This window comes from Cyclopterus lumpus, chromosome 21, assembly GCF_009769545.1.
Source record: "Cyclopterus lumpus isolate fCycLum1 chromosome 21, fCycLum1.pri, whole genome shotgun sequence".
In the NCBI taxonomy this organism is placed as follows: Eukaryota; Metazoa; Chordata; class Actinopteri; order Perciformes; family Cyclopteridae; genus Cyclopterus; species Cyclopterus lumpus.
Window position 1 is genome coordinate 847,501 of NC_046986.1, and position 22,500 is coordinate 870,000.

Genomic DNA, 22,500 nt, shown 5'->3' on the forward strand with positions numbered 1-22,500 from the left:
GTGGAGGTGGTGCATGTATGATGCGTTCAGGTGCCCTCACCTGTCTGAGGATGAAGCTGGTGGAGGTGGTGCATGTATGATGCGTTCAGGTACCCTCACCTGTCTGAGGATGAAGCTGGTGGAGGTGGTGCATGTATGATGCGTTCAGGTGCCCTCACCTGTCTGAGGATGAAGCTGGTGGAGGTGGTGCATGTATGATGCGTTCAGGTACCCTCACCTGTCTGAGGATGAAGCTGGTGGAGGTGGTGCATGTATGATGCGTTCAGGTACCCTCACCTGTCTGAGGATGAAGCTGGTGGAGGTGGTGCATGTATGATGCGTTCAGGTACCCTCACCTGTCTGAGGATGAAGCTGGTGGAGGTGGTGCATGTATGATGCGTTCAGGTACCCTCACCTGTCTGAGGATGAAGCTGGTGGAGGTGGTGCATGTATGATGCGTTCAGGTACCCTCACCTGTCTGAGGATGAAGCTGGTGGAGGTGGTGCATGTATGATGCGTTCAGGTACCCTCACCTGTCTGAGGATGAAGCTGGTGGAGGTGGTGCATGTATGATGCGTTCAGGTACCCTCACCTGTCTGAGGATGAAGCTGGTGGAGGTGGTGCATGTATGATGCGTTCAGGTACCCTCACCTGTCTGAGGATGAAGCTGGTGGAGGTGGTGCATGTATGATGCGTTCAGGTACCCTCACCTGTCTGAGGATGAAGCTGGTGGAGGTGGTGCATGTATGATGCGTTCAGGTACCCTCACCTGTCTGAGGATGAAGCTGGTGGAGGTGGTGCTGCCGTCGGACCTCTTCAGCCGGCTGCGTCTGGAGAAGGTTCCTCTGTTGGCCTGGAGACCAAACACACCGAAGGTTGCTACATTGTATTTATTTATTTTATTGTTTAACCCGTTGACATCTATTTCTAATTCAACATTATATACAAAACATTATTATTATAGTACACTCTATATTAAATGCACCATGGTTTTCATTTTGATACACGCAGTTAACTATTCAATAGATTTAAGATCATTTCATCATGTTCTCTTTATTGTGTTCTCTTTATTGTGTTCTCTTTATTGTGTTCTCTTTATTGTGTTATCTTTATTGTGTTATCTTTATTGTGTTCTCTTTATTGTGTTATCTTTATTGTGTTATCTTTATTGTGTTATTTGTATTGTGTTCTGTTTATTGTGTTCTCTTTATTGTGTTATCTTTATTGTGTTATCTTTATTGTGTTATTTGTATTGTGTTCTCTTTATTGTGTTCTCTTTATTGTGTTCTCTTTATTGTGTTATTTGTATTGTGTTATCTTTATTGTGTTATTTGTATTGTGTTCTCTTTATTGTGTTATCTTTATTGTGTTATTTGTATTGTGTTCTCTTTATTGTGTTCTCTTTATTGTGTTCTCTTTATTGTGTTATTTGTATCGTGTTATCTTTATTGTGTTATTTGTATTGTGTTCTCTTTATTGTGTAATCTTTATTGTGTTATGTTCTCTTTATTGTGTTCTCTTTATTGTGTTCTGTTTATTGTGTTCTGTTTATTGTGTTCTCTTTATTGTGTTCTCTTTATTGTGTTATTTGTATTGTGTTCTCTTTATTGTGTTCTCTTTATTGTGTTATTTGTATTGTGTTATTTGTATTGTGTTCTCTTTATCGTGTTCTCTTTATTGTGTTATTTGTATTGTGTTGTCTTTATTGTGTTCTCTTTATTGTGTTCTCTTTATTGTGTTATTTGTATCGTGTTATCTTTATTGTGTTATTTGTATTGTGTTCTCTTTATTGTGTAATCTTTATTGTGTTATGTTCTCTTTATTGTGTAATCTTTATTGTGTTATGTTCTCTTTATTGTGTTCTGTTTATTGTGTTCTCTTTATTGTGTTCTCTTTATTGTGTTCTCTTTATTGTGTTATTTGTATTGTGTTCTCTTTATTGTGTTCTCTTTATTGTGTTATTTGTATTGTGTTCTGTTTATTGTGTTCTCTTTATTGTGTTCTCTTTATTGTGTTCTCTTTATTGTGTTCTCTTTATTGTGTTCTCTTTATTGTGTTATTTGTATTGTGTTCTCTTTATTGTGTTCTCTTTATTGTGTTCTCTTTATTGTGTTATTTGTATTGTGTTCTCTTTATTGTGTTCTCTTTATTGTGTTCTCTTTATTGTGTTCTGTTTATTGTGTTCTGTTTATTGTGTTCTCTTTATTGTGTTCTCTTTATTGTGTAATCTTTATGTCACGTCCTTTGGGAAGTATTTGACGATTGAAGTCGATCAAAAGAAAACTCTTTGAAGTCTTCTTGTTTCTATTTGTCGTTCATATTCAAAGATGAAGAATGAGAATAGATTCAGTTTCATAAAACCTCTGAAACATCAAGTCTACCTTTGACATGTCGTATGATGGCACCGCTCTAGAAGCACAGCAACTGACGAGGAACGACTGACAGCAGAACAACCAGACGAGGAACGACTGACAGCAGAACAACTGAGAGCAGAACTGACAGCAGAACGACGCAGACGAGGAACGACTGACAGCAGAATAACTGACAGCAGAACGACTGACATCAGAACAACTGACATCAGAACAACTGACATCAGAACACCCAGACGAGGAACGACTGTCAACAGAACGACTCAGACGAGGAACGACTGACAGCAGAATAACTGACAGCAGAACGACTGACATCAGAACAACTGACATCAGAACACCCAGACGAGGAACGACTGTCAACAGAACGACGCAGACGAGGAACGACTGACAGCAGAACAACCAGACGAGGAACGACTGACATCAGAACAACTGACAGCAGAATAACTGACATCAGCACAACTGACATCAGAACACCCAGACGAGGAACGACTGACAGCAGAACGACTGACAGCAGAACAACTGACAGCAGAACAACTGACAGCAGAACAACTGACAGCAGAACAACTGACAGCAGAACAACTGACATCAGAACACCCAGACGAGGAACGACTGTCAACAGAACGACGCAGACGAGGAACGACTGACAGCAGAACAACCAGACGAGGAACGACTGACATCAGAACAACTGACAGCAGAATAACTGACATCAGCACAACTGACATCAGAACACCCAGACGAGGAACGACTGACAGCAGAACGACTGACAGCAGAACAACTGACAGCAGAATAACTGACAGCAGAATAACTGACATCAGAACAACTGACATCAGAACACCCAGACGAGGAACGACTGACAGCAGAACGATGCAGACGAGGAACGACTGACAGCAGAATGACTGACAGCAGAACGACGCAGACGAGGAACGACTGACAGCAGAATGACTGACAGCAGAACAACCAGACGAGGAACGACTGACAGCAGAACGACGCATACGAGGAATGACTGACAGCTGAACGACTGACAGCAGAACAACCATACGAGGAACGACTGACATCAGAACAACTGAGAGCAGAACAACTGACAGCAGAACGACGCAGACGAGGAACGACTGACAGCAGAATAACTGACAGCAGAACGACTGACATCAGAACAACTGACAGCAGAACAACCAGACGAGGAACGACTGACAGCAGACAAGGAACAACTAGAAAACAAGTACAGAGACACCATTGATCATGACATCCTATTACAGAGACTGGATCAGTCGATTGGCATTTCAGGTACCGCACTAAGTTGGTTTAAATCCTATTTATCAGATCGATCTCAATTTGTATTTGTAAACGATGAAGCCTCAATGACCACCAACGTTAATCACGGAGTTCCACAAGGTTCTGTGCTTGGACCAATTTTATTTACCTTATATATGCTTCCTTTGGGCAATATTATCAGGAAACACTGCATAAACTTTCATTGCTATGCAGACGATACTCAATTATATCTATCGATCAAACCAGAGGAGACCAACCAGCTCGCTAAAATTCAAGAATGTCTTAAAGACATAAAAACATGGATGACCTGCAACTTCCTGATGTTAAACTCAGACAAAACTGAAGTTATTTTACTGTCCCTGAACACCTCAGAGATCAATGATCTGGTGATGTGGTTTCTGTAGATGGCATTGCCCTGGCATCCAACACCACTGTAAAGAATCTCTAGTTATCTTTGACCCAGACTTGTCCTTTAACTCCACGTTAAGCAAATCTCAAGGATTGCATTTTTTCATCTACGTAACATTTCAAAAATCAGACACATCTTGTCTCAAAAAGATGCAGAAAAGCTGGTTCACGCGTTTGTTACTTCCAGACTAGATTACTACAACTCCTTATTATCAGGCTGCTCTAATAAGTCTCTTAAATCCCTCCAGTTGATCCAGAATGCTGCAGCTCGTGTACTCACAAAAACTAAGAAAAGAGATCACATGACTCCTGTATTAGCTGCTCTGCACTGGCTCCCTGTAAAATCAAGAATCACATTTAAAATTCTTCTCCTCACCTACAAAGCCTTGATTGGTGATGCACCATCATATCTTAAGGAGCTTGTAGTACCATATTGCCCCACTAGAGAGCTGCGCTCACTAAATGCGGGGCTACTTGTGGTTCCTAGAGTCCTAAAAAGTAGGATGGGAGCCAGAGCCTTCAGTTATCAAGCTCCTCTTTTATGGAACCAGCTTCCACTTTCAGTCCTGGAGGCAGACACAGTCACCTCATTCAAGAATAGACTTAAGACTTTCCTCTTTAATAGCCCTTATAGTTAGGGCTGAATCAGGTTTGCCCTGGTCCAGCCCCTTGATATGCTGCTATAGGCTTATAGGATGCTGGGGGATGTTTTAGGATACACTGAGCACCTATCTCCTCTTCTCTCTCTCCTTATGGATGAATTTACATCTCTCCATTGCACCTTATTAACTCTGCTTCCTCCCCGGAGTCGTTGTGACTTCACGTCTCATAGGGTCCATTGGACCTGGAGGTGTCTGATGCTGGTGAGCCGGCCTCCCATTGGCCCTGCTGATGCCCCGCCCCCCCTCCTATCTACCTCCTTCTGTTTCATGGATTGGAGTTCCATTCATACATTGTCATATTCATGTAATGTGTTTATGTAACTCTGTAATGCTGTGAGGTCAAAGGTCAGGGATGTCGTATGTGTACAGATTGTAAAGCCCTCTGAGTGGAGTTTGGGATTTGTGATATTGGGCTAAACAAAATAAACTGAATTTAATTTAATTGAACTGACAAGGAACAACTGACAGCAACTGACAGCAACTGAGAGCAGGCGAGGAACGTTCAGCACCAACAAGAAGTGCAGTGATAGAAATCTCTTCCTCCTGTGCAGACTTCCTCGAGATGCTTCAGAGAACGCTTCATAATTAAGAACCCAATCTCATTTCCTTGTGAATAAATCAAATCCTCGCCGTCGTGCATCAGGACCTGCGTTTGACTAACGAGCCCTCAGGGCCTCGTTAGCAGGGATGAGACGAGGCTCCAGAACAGAGAATCAGGAGCTTAGTCCAAAGATGGAGAATACAAATAACCTCAAAGTAATGACTTAGTATCTCAAAATAATGAGATACTAACTCATTATTCTGAGATATGAACTCATTATTAACTCATTATTCTGAGATATGAACTCATTATTAACTCATTATTCTGAGATACTAACTCATTATTCTGAGATATGAACTCATTATTCTGAGATGTGAACTCATTATTCTGAGGTATTAACTCATTATTCTGAGGTATTAACTCATTATTCTGAGGTATTAACTCATTATTCTGAGATATGAACTCATTATTCTGAGGTATTAACTCATTATTCTGAGGTATTAACTCATTATTCTGAGATATGAACTCATTATTCTGAGGTATTAACTCATTATTCTGAGATATGAACTCATTATTCTGAGGTATTAACTCATTATTCTGAGGTATTAACTCATTATTCTGAGATATGAACTCATTATTCTGAGGTATTAACTCATTATTCTGAGGTATTAAATCATTATTCTGAGATATGAACTCATTATTCTAAAATATTAACTCATTATTCTGAGATATGAACTCATTATTCTGAGATATGAACTCATTATTCTGAGATATGAACTCATTATTCTGAGATATTAAGTCATTATTCTGAGGTATTAACTCATTATTCTGAGATATTAACTTATTATTCTGAGATATGAACTTATTATTCTGAGATATGAACTCATTATTCTGAGGTATTAACTCATTATTCTGAGATATTAAGTCATTATTCTGAGGTATTAACTCATTATTCTGAGATATTAAGTCATTATTCTGAGGTATTAACTCATTATTCTGAGATATTAAGTCATTATTCTGAGGTATTAACTCATTATTCTGAGATATTAAGTCATTATTCTGAGATATGAACTCATTATTCTGAGATATGAACTCATTATTCTGAGGTATTAACTCATTATTCTGAGATATGAACTCATTATTCGGTATTAACTCATTATTCTGAGGTATTAACTCATTATTCTGAGATATGAACTCATTATTCGGTATTAACTCATTATTCTGAGGTATTAACTCATTATTCTGAGATATGAACTCATTATTCGGTATTAACTCATTATTCTGAGGTATTAACTCATTATTCTGAGATATGAACTCATTATTCTGAGGTATTAACTCATTATTCTGAGATATGAACTCATTATTCGGTATTAACTCATTATTCTGAGGTATTAACTCATTATTCTGAGATATGAACTCATTATTCGGTATTAACTTATTATTCTGAGGTATTAACTCATTATTCTGAGATATGAACTCATTATTCGGTATTAACTCATTATTCTGAGGTATTAACTCATTATTCTGAGATATGAACTCATTATTCGGTATTAACTCATTATTCTGAGGTATTAACTCATTATTCTGAGATATGAACTCATTATTCGGTATTAACTCATTATTCTGAGGTATTAACTCATTATTCTGAGATATGAACTCATTATTCTGAGGTATTAACTCATTATTCTGAGATATTAACTCATTATTCGGTATTAACTCATTATTCTGAGGTATTAACTCATTATTCTGAGATATGAAGTCAAGGATAAGATCTTTTTTTCATCACTCCAGGAATGATCTTCCATGGGGTTCTTTTCTTGAATGTTCCTCGTGGCTGTTTTAGTGTGCAGGCCTATCGATCTCCAATAACCATCAATAACACGGGGCATAGTGCATCCTTTGGTCCTCATAATGCATGAAGAACTAACTCCATAAGCAGAGCCTCGGCGACCCCCTACCTGGAACACGGGCTTCTGCGTCCCTTCCATCCCGTGTCGGGTGTAGATGTGCCGGGACATCTCGGCCAGCTCGTCGGTCCAGGGCGGAGGCTGCCTCTCGGTGCCGCTCCACTGGAACTGCTGCTGCGGCTCCGGTGACGGGCAGTGGACCGCCGGCTCCAGGGTGGTGGGTCCGGGTCCGCTTGTTCCGGAGAGAGAGAGAGAGAGAGAGAGAGAAGGATGCTGCGTCCCCCTCTACAGCAGCATCAGGTCTGAGACCAGAGATACTCACCCCCCCCCCCCTCCTCCAATCCCATCACTGTGCTGCGTTCAGGGACCACGCATACCTTTCTTTAACGGCAACAACGACAAAAACAATCTGGTATTTTAATCTTTTTATTGGAGTTTGAATATGTTTGTAACACTGGATCAAATTATCCACTGTTACATGGAAATGATATATGTTATAGCTTAAATAACCAGTTTGTAACTAAAATAATAATAAATATGACTGTCCATATGAATCCATACAGTAATATATGTGTATATACACGCACACACACATGAACACTATAAAAACAATATATACACCCCTTTTGTAAAAGTCTGTTTCTTTCATAATTTGTATTTCCTTAATTTTATTTAAATGTATTGATTTGATTCTATTTTACTTAATTACACACACACATATATATATATATATATATATATATATATATATATATATTACATTTTGATCTCCCTCTTATTAATATCCTTTTTTGTGTACAAACGTATATGTAGGATATGGGTATGCTGTACGAGAATTAATATATATATAAATGAATAAATGTACAGATGAATTATAATAGAAATAGGAAATAAATCCTCATTTTCAGCTGTAGTGTATTTCCATTTAAGTACATTGGTCACATACTTGGCAGATAAAGCTCCTGAAGACGGACTGCACGAGGAGCATTTGAACGCAGCATAAACACTCCCAGCGTGACCTCACGTTCAGGCAAATCCATTCTTTGTATTGAACAACAAACACAATACAATTAATTATTTATTTTAAACATTGATGCCACGTCCCAACAAGATAAATACTGTAGGCTATAAAAATATCTAAATAAAACCTTAAAAAATGATTATGTAAATATGAAATGTGTTTTCCAAACATTGTCCAAGCTAAAGATATGTTCTATTATTATTATCACCTATAGAATATATGTATTGTGTAACTGAGCCCTTCACAACCCCTCTGGTTCTTCACTAAAACTCCCCGACGGAGCGACCAGCTGGGCCGGAGAACCGCCGCTCTCCTGCGGCCCGTGGGACGCGTCACGCTGGGTTCTCTTCCCGGAGAACCGCCGCTCTCCTGCGGCCCGAGGGACGCGTCACGCTGGGTTCTCTTCCCGGAGAACCGCCGCTCTCCTGCGGCCCGTGGGACGCGTCACGCTGGGTTCTCTTCCCGGAGAACCGCCGCTCTCCTGCGGCCCGAGGGACGCGTCACGCTGGGTTCTCTTCCCGGAGAACCGCCGCTCTCCTGCGGCCCGTGGGACGCGTCACGCTGGGTTCTCTTCCCGGAGAACCGCCGCTCTCCTGCGGCCCGAGGGACGCGTCACGCTGGGTTCTCTTCCCGGAGAACCGCCGCTCTCCTGCGGCCCGAGGGACGCGTCACGCTGGGTTCTCTTCCCGGAGAACCGCCGCTCTCCTGCGGCCCGTGGGACGCGTCACGCTGGGTTCTCTTCCCGGAGAACCGCCGCTCTCCTGCGGCCCGTGGGACGCGTCACGCTGGGTTCTCTTCCCGGAGAACCGCCGCTCTCCTGCGGCCCGTGGGACGCGTCACGCTGGGTTCTCTTCCCGGAGAACCGTTCTCACCTGCACGTGAACACCGGAAACAGACAAACTACCGGAACATGAATAATTCAGAGGTTCTGAATCAATGAGGAGCACAGTCTCTATTTTAATCACCTTCCTCTTCATATTTAATTAGAGAAACTTAATTACTGACCAGAAACCAAAGAATCCTCCACACAGGTCAACTTCTTTTTATTTAAACAATATTATACATGAGCTCCGTTAAAAAAGCGTCTCTTTCTTTAAATCCTGGATAAAGGACCTTCTTCCTGGAATATTTTAAATATACAGAATTATACACATCCAGCGGATCGTGAGTTAGTCTGAAGTTCTCCGTCCGTTCTGATCCTCCACAAGAAACAAGGCCTCCAGTGGTAAAGAAAGGTGTACAAAGCTCAGGTCAGCAGGCCACCAGGTCACCAGGTCAGCAGGTCACCAGGCCACCAGGCCACCAGGTCACCAGGTCACCAGGCCACCAGGTCAGCAGGTCACCAGGCCACCAGGCCACCAGGTCACCAGGCCACCAGGTCACCAGGCCACCAGGCCACCAGGTCACCAGGCCACCAGGTCACCAGGTCACCAGGCCACCAGGTCACCAGGTCAGCAGGCCACCAGGTCACCAGGTCACCAGGTCACCAGGCCACCGCCACCAGTCACAGCGCTATCTTACATCTAATGTACAGGAAGGAGCTGCAGCTTCTATGACAGCTGCTCATTAATCATAATTCATTAAGTTCAACCCCAAATCTCAATAAAAGCCAAACAGCAGGTTAAAATCATGATTTTCTTTCACGTCAACAACATGATCGTTTATGAACTTTTGGAAAAGAAAATGTAAAAGTAGGAGTAAGAAAAGTAATTACACATTCTGCAGATTTTTTACACATATACACACACACATTATATATATATATATATATATATATATATACATATATATATATACATATATATATATACATATACATGTATATATATATATATATATATATATATATATATACACATATATATATATACACATATATATATATATATATATATATATATATATACACATATACATATATACACATATACATATATATATATATATTTACATATATATATACATACATATATGTATATATATACATATACATATACATATATATATATATACATATACATACATATATACACATATATATACACACACATACAGAGTACAGGCGATGTCATTGACATGTTTAACAACGTGAACATTCAGTATCGTGCATGAAGCTCCTCACAGGCAGGAAGGTGAAGACGTCATAATTATGAATAGATGAAGCAACTTCACCAGATTAATAAACAAAGAACGCCTTCGGTTCACGATGGAGAACTCGTTATCGGAGAACCGGTTATCGGAGAACTCGTTGTTATCGGAGAACTGGTTATCGGAGAACTCGTTATCGGAGAACTGGTTATCGGAGAACCCGTTATCGGAGAACCGGTTAACGGAGAACCGGTTAACGGAGAACTCGTTATCGGAGAACCGGTTATCGGAGAACTCGTTGTTATCGGAGAACTGGTTATCGGAGAACTCGTTATCGGAGAACCGGTTATCGGAGAACTCGTTATCGGAGAACCGGTTATCGGAGAACTCGTTATCGGAGAACCGGTTATCGGAGAACTCGTTATCGGAGAACCGGTTATCGGAGAACCGGTTATCGGAGAACTCGTTATCGGAGAACCGGTTATCGGAGAACTCGTTATCGGAGAACTCGTTATCGGAGAACCGGTTATCGGAGCGCCTCCAACGCACACGAGAACCTTAATATGAACGCGTCGTGAAGCTCAGGAGCGTTCACTCAGAGCAGTTCATCTCTCAGAGTTAGACTTCTCTTCTAAAAGGAGATGAGCTAAAGTGATGGATGCTGGTGAGGAACAACAACAACAACAACAACAACAACCACAGACCGGCTCACTTGTCCTGAAGGAGCTTCTCTACCGTGTCCCTCAGATTTAAATCACAGAAGAAGAATGAAGGATGGATTCACCTTCAGGCTTAAAAACAAGAACTTCACATCAATTCAGATGGTTTTCAAATGAACCACGTTTCAGGTCGAGTGACGGAGGAACCGAGTGAAGAGTGGAGGAACCGAGTGAAGAGTGAAGGAACCGAGTGAAGAGTGAAGGAACCGAGTGAAGAGTGGAGGAACCGAGTGAAGAGTGAAGGAACCGAGTGAAGGGTGAAGGAACCGAGTGAAGAGTGAAGGAACCGAGTGAAGAGTGAAGGAACCGAGTGAAGGGTGAAGGAACCGAGTGAAGAGTGAAGGAACCGAGTGAAGAGTGAAGGAACCGAGTGAAGGGTGAAGGAACCGAGTGAAGAGTGGAGGAACCGAGTGAAGAGTGGAGGAACCGAGTGAAGAGTGAAGGAACCGAGTGAAGAGTGAAGGAACCGAGTGAAGAGTGGAGGAACCGAGTGAAGAGTGAAGGAACCGAGTGAAGAGTGAAGGAACCGAGTGAAGAGTGGAGGAACCGAGTGAAGAGTGAAGGAACCGAGTGAAGGGTGAAGGAACCGAGTGAAGAGTGAAGGAACCGAGTGAAGAGTGGAGGAACCGAGTGAAGAGTGGAGGAACCGAGTGAAGAGTGAAGGAACCGAGTGAAGAGTGAAGGAACCGAGTGAAGAGTGGAGGAACCGAGTGAAGAGTGAAGGAACCGAGTGAAGGGTGAAGGAACCGAGTGAAGAGTGAAGGAACCGAGTGAAGAGTGAAGGAACCGAGTGAAGAGTGAAGGAACCGAGTGAAGGAAATGAGTCAAATGGGGTTTGAGTTGAGACCAAACTACAGGAGGGCGGTGAAGACCAGAAGCTTCTCCTCATCTCCTTCCGTGTGGACGAGGGTTCAACTCTCAAATTGGTTGTATGAATTGCAAAAATCAGACATGGTCCTGTATTGGAGGCTGGAAAACCCAACTCCTCCTCTTCATCATCTTCCTCCTCAGTGAAGACCGGCGCTGCGTTCAAAGACAGCTGGGAAAAAAGTGACGGACAAGAGGAGACTCCAGACGAGGGTTTTGTTTTTTGGCTTCACGCTGAGGACGCACGCACACACACACACACACACACACACACACACTTTTACAGCAGAGGCTGCTGGTAGTACGCCTGCTGCTGCTGAGGGGGAGGAGCCTGGTGTGGGGGGGCGGTCACCGGGTAGGCCCCCGGCGGCACGGCGGCGCTGTGATAGGCGGACATGTCCACGCCCACCGGGTGCTGGTACGGAGCTCCGGCGGCCGGGTTCATGTACTGAGGGTTCATCGCGGAGCTGTGAGGAGAACACAGGAGACGTGAACAACCAACGGCCAATAGGAGAAGAGAGATTACTGTTTCAGATGAACAAAGTAGATCCTCTCAGGCCGGATCACCGCTCTGACCCGTCAGGTGGTATCAATACACAACTCTGTGTGGGTCTCAGGGGAGCTCAGGAAATGAATTATTATTATTAGGAAGAAGATAAAGAAGGAGGAGGAGAAGAAGGAGAACAAGAACAAGAAGGAAGGATGAAGAAGGAGAAAGGAGGAGAAGAAGAAGGAAGAGGAAGAACAAGAAAGGAGGAGGAGAAGAAGGAAGAGGAAGGATGAAGAGCAAGAAGAAGAGATAGAAGTCGTCTAAATCCCGTGAACAGTCCTGTGGGTCAGTGGTTAGCAGGTCCATCTTTCAATCAGGGGGTTGGTGGTTCAATCCCCGCCCTAGTCCATGTGTCCTTGAGCAAGACACTGAACCCAGCGGTGCTCCCCAAAGCTGTTCTACGGTGTAACATGTAAAGTGTCTTTGAGTATCTTAAATTAAATGGATTATTATTATGTGACGTGTCAGTGTTTCCTACCTCATGTACGGCTGGGCGTGGCCGTTGGGGGGCAGCGAGTGCAGCGGTGCCGGCTGGTCGCTGGGCAGAGAGTAGGGCTGAGCAGGGGGGGCCGGAGGTAGGTAGGGGGGGCCGGGGGGGCCCAGGTAGCCCTGAAGGAGAGGAGAGGGTCCTTTAACAACAGCTGAGAGGAGGAGCCACATCACACAGGCAAGGGAACCAATAACTGACAAGGGCTGCACTCTGGTAGAGAGACCTGTCAATCACCTTGTAGCTCCGCCCTAAAGCGTCCCCTGCTTTATGGTCTGTTTGACTCTAAATGACCATAATTTACTAAATGAACATCATTCTGTGTTGAAGAAGACTTGAAACTAGAGATTGAGACCAAAAACTAATGTTTACAATGTTTACTGAGGGAATACATCAAGAGAAGTAGAGTCATTTATATAGACTTCTATACAACCAGAGGAGTCGCCCCCTGGTGGTCAGGAGAGAGAATACAGCTTTAACACATGAAGCATAGACTTCTATACAACCAGAGGAGTCGCCCCCTGGTGGTCAGGAGAGAGAATGCAGCTTTAACACATGAAGCATAGACTTCTATACAACCAGAGGAGTCGCCCCCTGGTGGTCAGGAGAGAGAATGCAGCTTTAACACATGAAGCATAGACTTCTATACAACCAGAGGAGTCGCCCCCTGGTGGTCAGGAGAGAGAATGCAGCTTTAAGACATGAAGCATAGACTTCTATACAACCAGAGGAGTCGCCCCTGGTGGTCAGGAGAGAGAATGCAGCTTTAAGACATGAAGCATAGACTTCTATACAACCAGAGGAGTCGCCCCCTGATGGTCAGTAGAGAGAATGCAGCTTTAACACATGAAGCATAGACTTCTATACAACCAGAGGAGTCGCCCCCTTGTGGTCAGGAGAGAGAATGCAGCTTTAACACATGAAGCATAGACTTCTATACAACCAGAGGAGTCGCCCCCTGGTGGTCAGGAGAGAGAATGCAGCTTTAACACATGAAGCATAGACTTCTATACAACCAGAGGAGTCGCCCCCTGGTGGTCAGGAGAGAGAATGCAGCTTTAACACACGAAGCATAGACTTCTATACAACCAGAGGAGTCGCCCCCTGGTGAGTCAGGATCGTCCTCCAACTGGGAGAAGATAGAGCAGCAGTGAAGTGGACAACTTATTCTGAATCTCAGGAGAGAGGCAGCTCCTCCTCTGGCCAGATGTAAACACTCCAGAGTGGATGAGATGTTTTCTACATCTGCCGTACATCTCCATGAAATATATAAAACATATCAGGCCCATGCTTCATCTCTGCAGCCTTCAGTGGTTTGAACTGTGACAACAAACAGCCTTAAATGATGACTCAGCGTTTTATCGCCGCGCATCACAAGACGACTCAACACACTTTAACCTCTGAGCCCAAAGAGAACCCGCCGTTCATCTTTCCGACGGTCCTTGAACACACCCATTGTGACTCAGTGCATCGGGAAAGTATTCACAGCCTTCTTTGTCATTTCCCCCTAAAGAATAAAGAATGTCGTGCAGGAGACCAAGAACCCGCTGGTCACTCTGACCGAGCTCCAGTTTCCAGAAGGACAGCTGGACACGACCCTCCAGTGAGCAGCAGGAACAAGACAACAAAGAGGAAGATCATCTCAGAGAGCTTCTGCACAGAAGCAGGTGCCTCACTCAAAGCCTTGAGGCTGGACCTGCTGTAAAGTATAGAAGCCGTCCCGACGGCTGTGTTCGGGTATCAAAGCGGGTCTCTGACCTGCATGGCGGAGCCGGCTGCACCGTACTGCGCCTGCATCTTGGAGTAGGCGGAGTAGAACGGAGCCTCGTTCACCAGCTTGTTGTAGAGCTCCAGCGCCTCCAGAACCTTCAGGTTCAGCTCCGACAGCTCAGAGTGCTTCCTGCAACCAACAGAGAGGTCTTCACTTAGACCAGCGCCTCTCAAATGGTCCCACGTGTTCTGAGGAGCAGGAGAGCTACCTGTCAATCTCCTGCAGCCGCTCGTCGATCATGGGGTTCATCTGCTCACATGCACCTGTGGGGACAGTCGGAGTTAGAGCCTTGAGAACCTTGGCGTCGCTTCAGTGGATGAGGTCGCTCGTCGAGGGCCGTACCTTCCAGCTGGATCAGCTCCTGAGGGTCCGGAGCCGGGTCTGCGGGGTCTGCGTCCTGCAGCAGGGCCAGAGTCCGGTCCATCTTCTCCTGCAGAGAGACAAGACAGACGGATCGTCTCGCCAGTTTGATTGACAGCCGCTTGGCGAGCGCGTGCGAGCGAGTCGTACCTCGTCGATGCAGACGGGCTCGGGCTCAGCTCGGGCCTCCTGGGTGGCCTCTTCTGGACCCGAAGCCTTTTCCACCAACGCCTCTGTGGAGGGAGAGGAGGAGTTCACTTCAGGTCTCAAGAGCAAACGGGCTGGTTTCTGAAACCAGACGGACCATGAAACGGAGACGGTTCAGGAGCCTTTCAGGCATCTCCAGATACATCTACTTCAATCAATAGTTAGACGGGTCTGACCCGCCCCCGGGGGTCCGGGTCTGACCAGCGGGGGTCAGACCCGGACCCCCGGGCGGGTCAGACCCGGACCCCCGGGGGCGGGTCAGACCCGGACCCCGTAGGAACAGGAACACGAACCCGGCTCCGGCTCAGCGTTCAGGTTGGTGGTGACGAAGTTGGAAGGGAAAAGCCCGACTCCTCGGTGGTTCTCTCCTTTCCACCAGTTTGGGTCGCTGGAACAAAAATCAAGACACAATTAATGAATTATTAATAATGTCAAGAGGGATTCAAATGTTGGCTGGAATAATACATTTAAGCTAATGATGAATGGGTCATAAAAGAGAGTAAAACGATAACAGAAACTAAAACTTTATATTTATATTTTAAAGTTAAACATGAGGTGGGAATCTGAATTTAGGGACCAATAATTATTGTTTTTGTGATCAAACGCTTTGGAAATCAATAGCAAACTAAAAGAAATTTACAAAAAATTATAATATATATATATATATATATATATATATATAGATTATCAATAATTAAGATAAAAAAAAGGAATATGGAGCACGAATTCTTATCATTTTATTTTTCCATTTCTAAATAGGTCTCTTTTTAACTGTATTGCTAACAGTTGTTTTAATTAGATCATACTTCAGTGTACAAAATATCATAACCTTTAATAAGAATAAACAGGTTTCATAACCTTTAATAACAGGTTTCATAACCTTTAATAAGGATACAGTGATATCTAGAGGATAAAGACCTGTCGTCCAGAACCAGAATGAGTTCTCCAGCTTTGAAGGTCAGCTCGTTGTCTTCGGCCGCCTCGAAGTCGTACAGCGCCCTCACCTTCCGGGCCTCCTGCCCCCCGCTGCCGTTGGTGTAGAGCGGGGGGTCAGAGGTCGTGGCCAGGGGGCGTGTCTCCACCTGCTGCTTCTGCTCCTGCAAGGACAGCTCGATGGCTGGGGAGGGTGGAGCAGCAGAGGGAACGCCATGTGTTAAGGTGAGCTACAAACTGGTCATAATAATAATAATCTTTAAACATAAAGTACAGCCGTTTGAAAACATGCATGTGATGACTTTACCTTTGGCCAGGTTGTCATCATCCGCTTCTTTGCCCACAGCAGGTGTGCCCACGACCTTTGTGGTGGATCCCTGTGGTCATTATAGAAGGATAAGGTCACGAGAGAGAGGGTGTGTGTGTGTGTGTGTGTGTGTGTGTGTGTGTGTGTACACAAACAGGAGGGTTCCTGTGCACTTAAAAACACATGTGGAAAACAGATTTCTAGCGACTAATGCCACCTGCAGGTCAGGTTTGGTACTACATACACACACACACACACACACACACACACATACACACACACACACACACACACACACACACGTTTGTGGGCCACTGGGAATGTATTTTTGTCATTTAAAGCTTCCATTTTCAAATCATCACATTTTATAAACACCTTTAAATAACTAATTTAACAAAAACCTAAATGAGTTAATCAGCTTCCTTAAAGCTGCGTCGGTCACTTCCTGTTCACTGGCTGCAAACAAACAAACAAACAAACAAGATGGCGACGGCCAAAAGGCCCAAACTCCAGGCTCCAACGTCCAGCCCACAAACCAGCGGACACCTCGTTACCGTTAGGAACACTTTGTAAAGGACGTTCTGTGTAATGAAATGTCCTCAAAGGAGAGCCGACCTGTGAGGACGCCGTGGGGAAGCTCACGCCCTCCTCCCTCAGAGACTTGATGGTGGCGCCGATGAGGCTGAGCTGAGGGTCCTTCTGGAAGCTCTCTGCCCACTCCACCATCAGAGCCTTGAGCTTCTCACACACCTTGGGGTGGGCCTGCACGACACGTTAGGATGCATTGAAGGAACCTTCAGTTAGAATGTTCACAACCGGTTTAGAATCACCTGAAACTCAGAATCCTTGTGTTCTATTTAGCTGACAAAGACATCTTGATATACGTAGGATATCTAATTAAAGATGAAGTATTGATTGTTCACTTATTAATGTTTATCATCACTGAGCTCCACCCACAAACATATGTGAGTAAAAGGCCAAAATGTTATCAATACATCTGTGAAACCTAATTAAAATGGGTTAAATACAATGATTTCATCGCCCCTAAAGATGCCTGTAGGCCACCGTAGTTCTGACACTTGGAAAGGGGCGGGGCTTAGCTCAGGGGTATTTAGTTGGTTGCAACCTGCCACAAACCTTGTTCAGAAGGACGGTTGTACGGTTATTAATAATGATAATAATAACTTCACATACTCTGTTCACAACGCTCCGTACTTCACTGGCGAACTCCCGGGAGCAGATTTCCAAGTGGAAGATTTTGCCGCAGTTCGACACACAAGCGCCGAGCAGCTGAAAGAAGAACGACATGTTGGTGTTAGAGGACTCATTTTATGAATGGTCTAAATACAGAGGACTCATTTTATGAATGGTCTAAATACAGAGGACTCATTTTCCACCGCTCGCAGGAATTCATTAATACAAAGTAGGTATTAATAGCTTTCCTAATTATCCATCCATCCATCCATCCATCCATCCATCCATCCATCCATTTTCAATACCGCTTATCCTCATTAGGGTCGCGGGGCGCTGGAGCCTATCCCAGCTGACATAGGGCGAAGGCAGGGGACACCCTGGACAGGCCGCCAGTCCATCGAGGGCACATGTAGGGACATACAACCATTCACTCTCACATTCACACCTATGGGACATTTAGAGATCAATTAACCTGCAGCATGTCTTTGGACTGTGGGAGGAAGCCGGAGAGCCCGGAGAGAACCCACGCTGCCACGGGGAGAACATGCAAACTCCACACAGAAGGACCGCTCCGACCGGGAATCGAACCCGCGGCCCTCTTGCTGTGAGGCCACAGTGCTAGCCACTACACCACCGTGCAGCCCTCTTTCCTAATTATGAATGGTCTAAATATAGAGGACTCATTTCTCATCTCCAAACCGTCCTGTGAGGCTTTAACGACGAGATCAATTACTAAATAATTTTAGTCATAACTCACATTGAGGGCCTGCATGGCGACGTGGGGCACTTTGTGGTTCACTCGCTTCATGATGCACCTCAGGCTGTCCTTAGGTCTGAAACACACACACACACACACACACACACATCTCAGGCTGTACTTAGGTCTGAAACACACACACACACACACACACACACATCTCAGGCTGTCCTTAGGTCTGAAACACACACACACACACACACACACACATCTCAGGCTGTACTTAGGTCTGAAACACACACACACACACACACACACACACATCTCAGGCTGTGCTTAGGTCTGAAACACACACACACACATCTCAGGCTGTCCTTAGGTCTGAAACACACACACACATCTCAGGCTGTGCTTAGGTCTGAAACACACACACACACACACACACACACACACACATCTCAGGCTGTCCTTAGGTCTGAAACACACACACATCTCAGGCTGTCCTTAGGTCTGAAACACACACACACACACATCTCAGGCTGTCCTTAGGTCTGAAACACACACATCTCAGGCTGTCCTTAGGTCTGAAACACACACACATCTCAGGCTGTCCTTAGGTCTGAAACACACACACATCTCAGGCTGTCCTTAGGTCTGAAACACACACACACACACATCTCAGGCTGTCCTTAGGTCTGAAACACACACACACACACATCTCAGGCTGTCCTTAGGTCTGAAACACACACACATCTCAGGCTGTCCTTAGGTCTGAAACACACACACACACACACACATCTCAGGCTGTCCTTAGGTCTGAAACACACACACATCTCAGGCTGTCCTTAGGTCTGAAACACACACACACACACACACATCTCAGGCTGTCCTTAGGTCTGAAACACACACACATCTCAGGCTGTCCTTAGGTCTGAAACACACACACACACACACACACACACATCTCAGGCTGTCCTTAGGTCTGAAACACACACACATCTCAGGCTGTCCTTAGGTCTGAAACACACACACACACACACACACACACACACACACACACACACACACACACACACACACTTACCCGTTGGGTGTCGATCCAATCTTGTCGCAGATGTCCATAATGAGCCCCCAGTCGTCTGCCGTGTTGGTTTCATTGGTCGACTTCTCTGGAAACGTGCAGACGCACAGGGAGAGGACACATCTTCACTTGACAACAGTTATCGTGATGAACAGAAAACATGTTAGTGTTGGAGTGGAGCTGCAGTTTAGAAGGAGACTAAACAACGACGTCACGGCTCGTTTCCCTTTGGTCATATTCTATAAAGATAATGATGCAGTGGAGGAGGGCGTCTTTTTGTCTGCTGCCTTGTAATACGTTAACAGGGCAATACCTCAAATGCACGTTACGTGCAACCGTTACGAGTCAAGAGCAACAGTTACGAGTCAAGAGCAACCGTTACGAGTCAAGAGCAACAGTTACGAGTCAAGAGCAACAGTTACGAGTCAAGAGCAACCGTTACGAGTCAAGAGCAACAGTTACGAGTCAAGAGCAACAGTTACGAGTCAAGAGCAACAGTTACGAGTCAAGAGCAACAGTTACGAGTCAAGAGCAACCGTTACGAGTCAAGAGCAACAGTTACGAGTCAAGAGCAACAGTTACGAGTCAAGAGCAACAGTTACGAGTCAAGAGCAACCGTTACGAGTCAAGAGCAACCGTTACGAGTCAAGAGCAACAGTTACGAGTCAAGAGCAACCGTTACGAGTCAAGAGCAACAGTTACGAGTCAAGAGCAACAGTTACGAGTCAAGAGCAACAGTTACAGGTCAAGAGCAACAGTTACGAGTCAAGAGCAACAGTTACAGGTCAAGAGCAACAGTTACAGGTCAAGAGCAACAGTCAAGAGCAACAGTCAAGAGCAACAGTCAAGAGCAACAGTTACGAGTCAAGAGCAACAGTTACGAGTCAAGAGCAACAGTTACGAGTCAAGAGCAACAGTTACGAGTCAAGAGCAACAGTTACAGGTCAAGAGCAACAGTCAAGAGCAACAGTTACGAGTCAAGAGCAACAGTTACGAGTCAAGAGCAACAGTTACGAGTCAAGAGCAACCGTTACGAGTCAAGAGCAACAGTTACAGGTCAAGAGCAACAGTCAAGAGCAACCGTTACGAGTCAAGAGCAACCGTTACGAGTCAAGAGCAACAGTGCACTTGTGTCTGGTCATATAATCTCTGTGTTGTCGTGGCAACAAATAAGAGTGATGACCTCAGTAGTTTGCATATTATTTTACATTTGAGAGAAAAGATATGTGACCAACACTTTAATCAAGTTTTAGCTCTGAAGACATTAGCCTTCAAAATGACCATCATAACTACTTAAAGCAGTGTGACATCTTTAAAGAGCCCGTTTGGTCCACCAGTCCAGACCCATCACATGAGAAGAACCTCTCGGTAAACCTCTTTAACGAGAGGTTATTTGGCCCTTTTGCTTATTTTAACAACAATTAATTGAATTGAAATTATTTAATTAATCAATGTCAAATAAATTGAAAAGCCAAACTATCAACAATGTGTATAACACATTGTATTAAGAGGAGTCTGCAGCTGAACATCAGTTCTCTTAAAAACTGAATCCACAACCTCTCAGACACGAATGTTGTTTACACTGAACTTATCTGAACACCGAAAATAATAATAAATAATAAATAAAAACACGTGTGTCGTTTCTGTTTGAGAATTTTATACAAATCTAAACTAAATATACATTTTATAGAATAAATTGGTGGCAGAATTGGGAAACAACGTGTTGTCGTAACAAACATAAACAACTCACGTTAACGGATCTAAATGACGTAACCGACGTCTTCCAGTTACGGTGTGACGTTATCAGACCCAAAGTTAAGTGACCTAAGCCAATACACGGATCGATAAACGTATTGGCAACCAGTCGGCTCCACTGTAGCGACGTGTCTGAGGCTCGTACACGTGCGATTATGAACAGAAAATAAATAAAAACACCAGAAAAGAAGAGAAGCCCAGCTAAGCTAACGTTAGCCGCAGTTAGCTCGGACACACAGAGAAAACAACAAGCCACCGGAAAAGAAAGAGCGCTTTACTTACCGACATCTTGGTCGAAAGGGTTCTGGGCGAACAAAGGCATCGTGAGGGTTCAACAAGGAGTCACTCTACGTAACAAAAACACAGTGTCTGTGCGTGATTTCGAGACTAAAACCTAAACAAATATCGCTTCCTCGTCCATTAGCTTTAAACTCGCACCAGTTGCTCTTCCGGTAAAGTGGCTGTCTTGATTAACGCCTGATCAGAATTTATTTAGGGGCCGTTAGAGGGCAGTTGGTCAAATATGTTTCATTAATAGGTTTATTTTTGATTGATTAGTGTTTAATTTATACTGTTGAAAGTAAAGCATTTCAACGTAAATTATTTAAGAAACGGTTCAAAATACCTGGCACTTGATTAGACACCTGTGTTCACACAAAGGAGACGAGTGAAACACTTACACCTAGCGGGGGAAAGAGGAACGTCAGACCGTAAATATGTATTTACTGACGTCCAACATGTTTACTTATTGTTACTCCAGTTAAATTGCGTAAATTGAATAATATTCTAATCAGATCATTTGTAATTAGTCTAAAAACTAAAGTACGACACAGATAATAAAAGTAATATGAAACAAAGTAATTATATTGTAACGTTTCCGCACTACAATATAATAAACAAAAAATAACCTGGACAAAGTAAAAAGGGACATGTTCAAAACTTGGCTGAACAATAGATATTATAGATACATGTTTATTTCTTTAGCTATGGGTAATATAGGATATTTATTTTATTTATATATGTATTGGAATATAGTTATTGACATATTAATTAACGTTGGCTCAAGATAGTTAGTTTTCTATGAGTCCTAAACACTTTATGGTCCTAATCTAGTCGCTGGACATCAAGGGGCAGAAATAAAATAAAAGTCTAATCAAATAGATTGAGAGGGTCAGAGTTTACTAAGGAAACGTTCGAGCTCGAGCGTCTTAAAAGTGAAGGCGGAAGTACGTATGAGTCACTTCCGGGTCTAGCCCCTCCCACACTCGTTCGTTTCTGGGACTTCCGTGAAACCTGACAGCCGTCCAGGGCCAAACAGACCGTTGAGG

General features: G+C 44.0%; 3 protein-coding genes across 4 annotated transcripts in view; 1 reads left to right on the forward strand and 2 right to left on the reverse strand.

The window, feature by feature from the left end:
• The window catches only part of cacnb4a (calcium channel, voltage-dependent, beta 4a subunit), a 29,334-nt gene extending 22,058 nt beyond the window's left edge, over positions 1-7,276 (reverse strand). For both annotated transcript variants that reach the window (XM_034561373.1, XM_034561371.1), the window contains exons 1-2: positions 7,187-7,276; positions 749-832 (exon numbers count right to left, since the gene is read on the reverse strand). In XM_034561373.1, the coding sequence (XP_034417264.1) occupies positions 749-832; positions 7,187-7,246 (144 nt within the window). In that variant the 5' untranslated portion in view covers positions 7,247-7,276. The remainder of the gene's footprint in view (positions 1-748; positions 833-7,186) is intronic.
• A 2,880-nt stretch (positions 7,277-10,156) lies between these two features.
• On the reverse strand, positions 10,157-21,648 carry stam2 (signal transducing adaptor molecule (SH3 domain and ITAM motif) 2). The gene is made up of 14 exons (XM_034561069.1): positions 21,455-21,648; positions 19,421-19,505; positions 18,397-18,472; positions 17,640-17,735; positions 17,061-17,207; positions 16,446-16,515; positions 16,124-16,322; positions 15,499-15,593; positions 15,149-15,231; positions 14,981-15,068; positions 14,847-14,901; positions 14,626-14,767; positions 12,859-12,989; positions 10,157-12,297 (listed from the first exon to the last, which is right to left on the reverse strand). Exons 1-14 carry the CDS (start codon positions 21,492-21,494, stop codon positions 12,111-12,113), a joined length of 1,494 nt encoding a protein of 497 aa, XP_034416960.1. The 5' UTR covers positions 21,495-21,648; the 3' UTR covers positions 10,157-12,110.
• Positions 21,649-22,413: 765 nt separating this feature from the next.
• The window catches only part of hacd2 (3-hydroxyacyl-CoA dehydratase 2), an 11,249-nt gene continuing 11,162 nt past the window's right edge, over positions 22,414-22,500 (forward strand). The window contains exon 1 of the mRNA XM_034561070.1: positions 22,414-22,500. This exon is cut by the window's right edge and continues 131 nt beyond it. The gene's annotated coding sequence lies outside the window, so the exon portion shown is untranslated.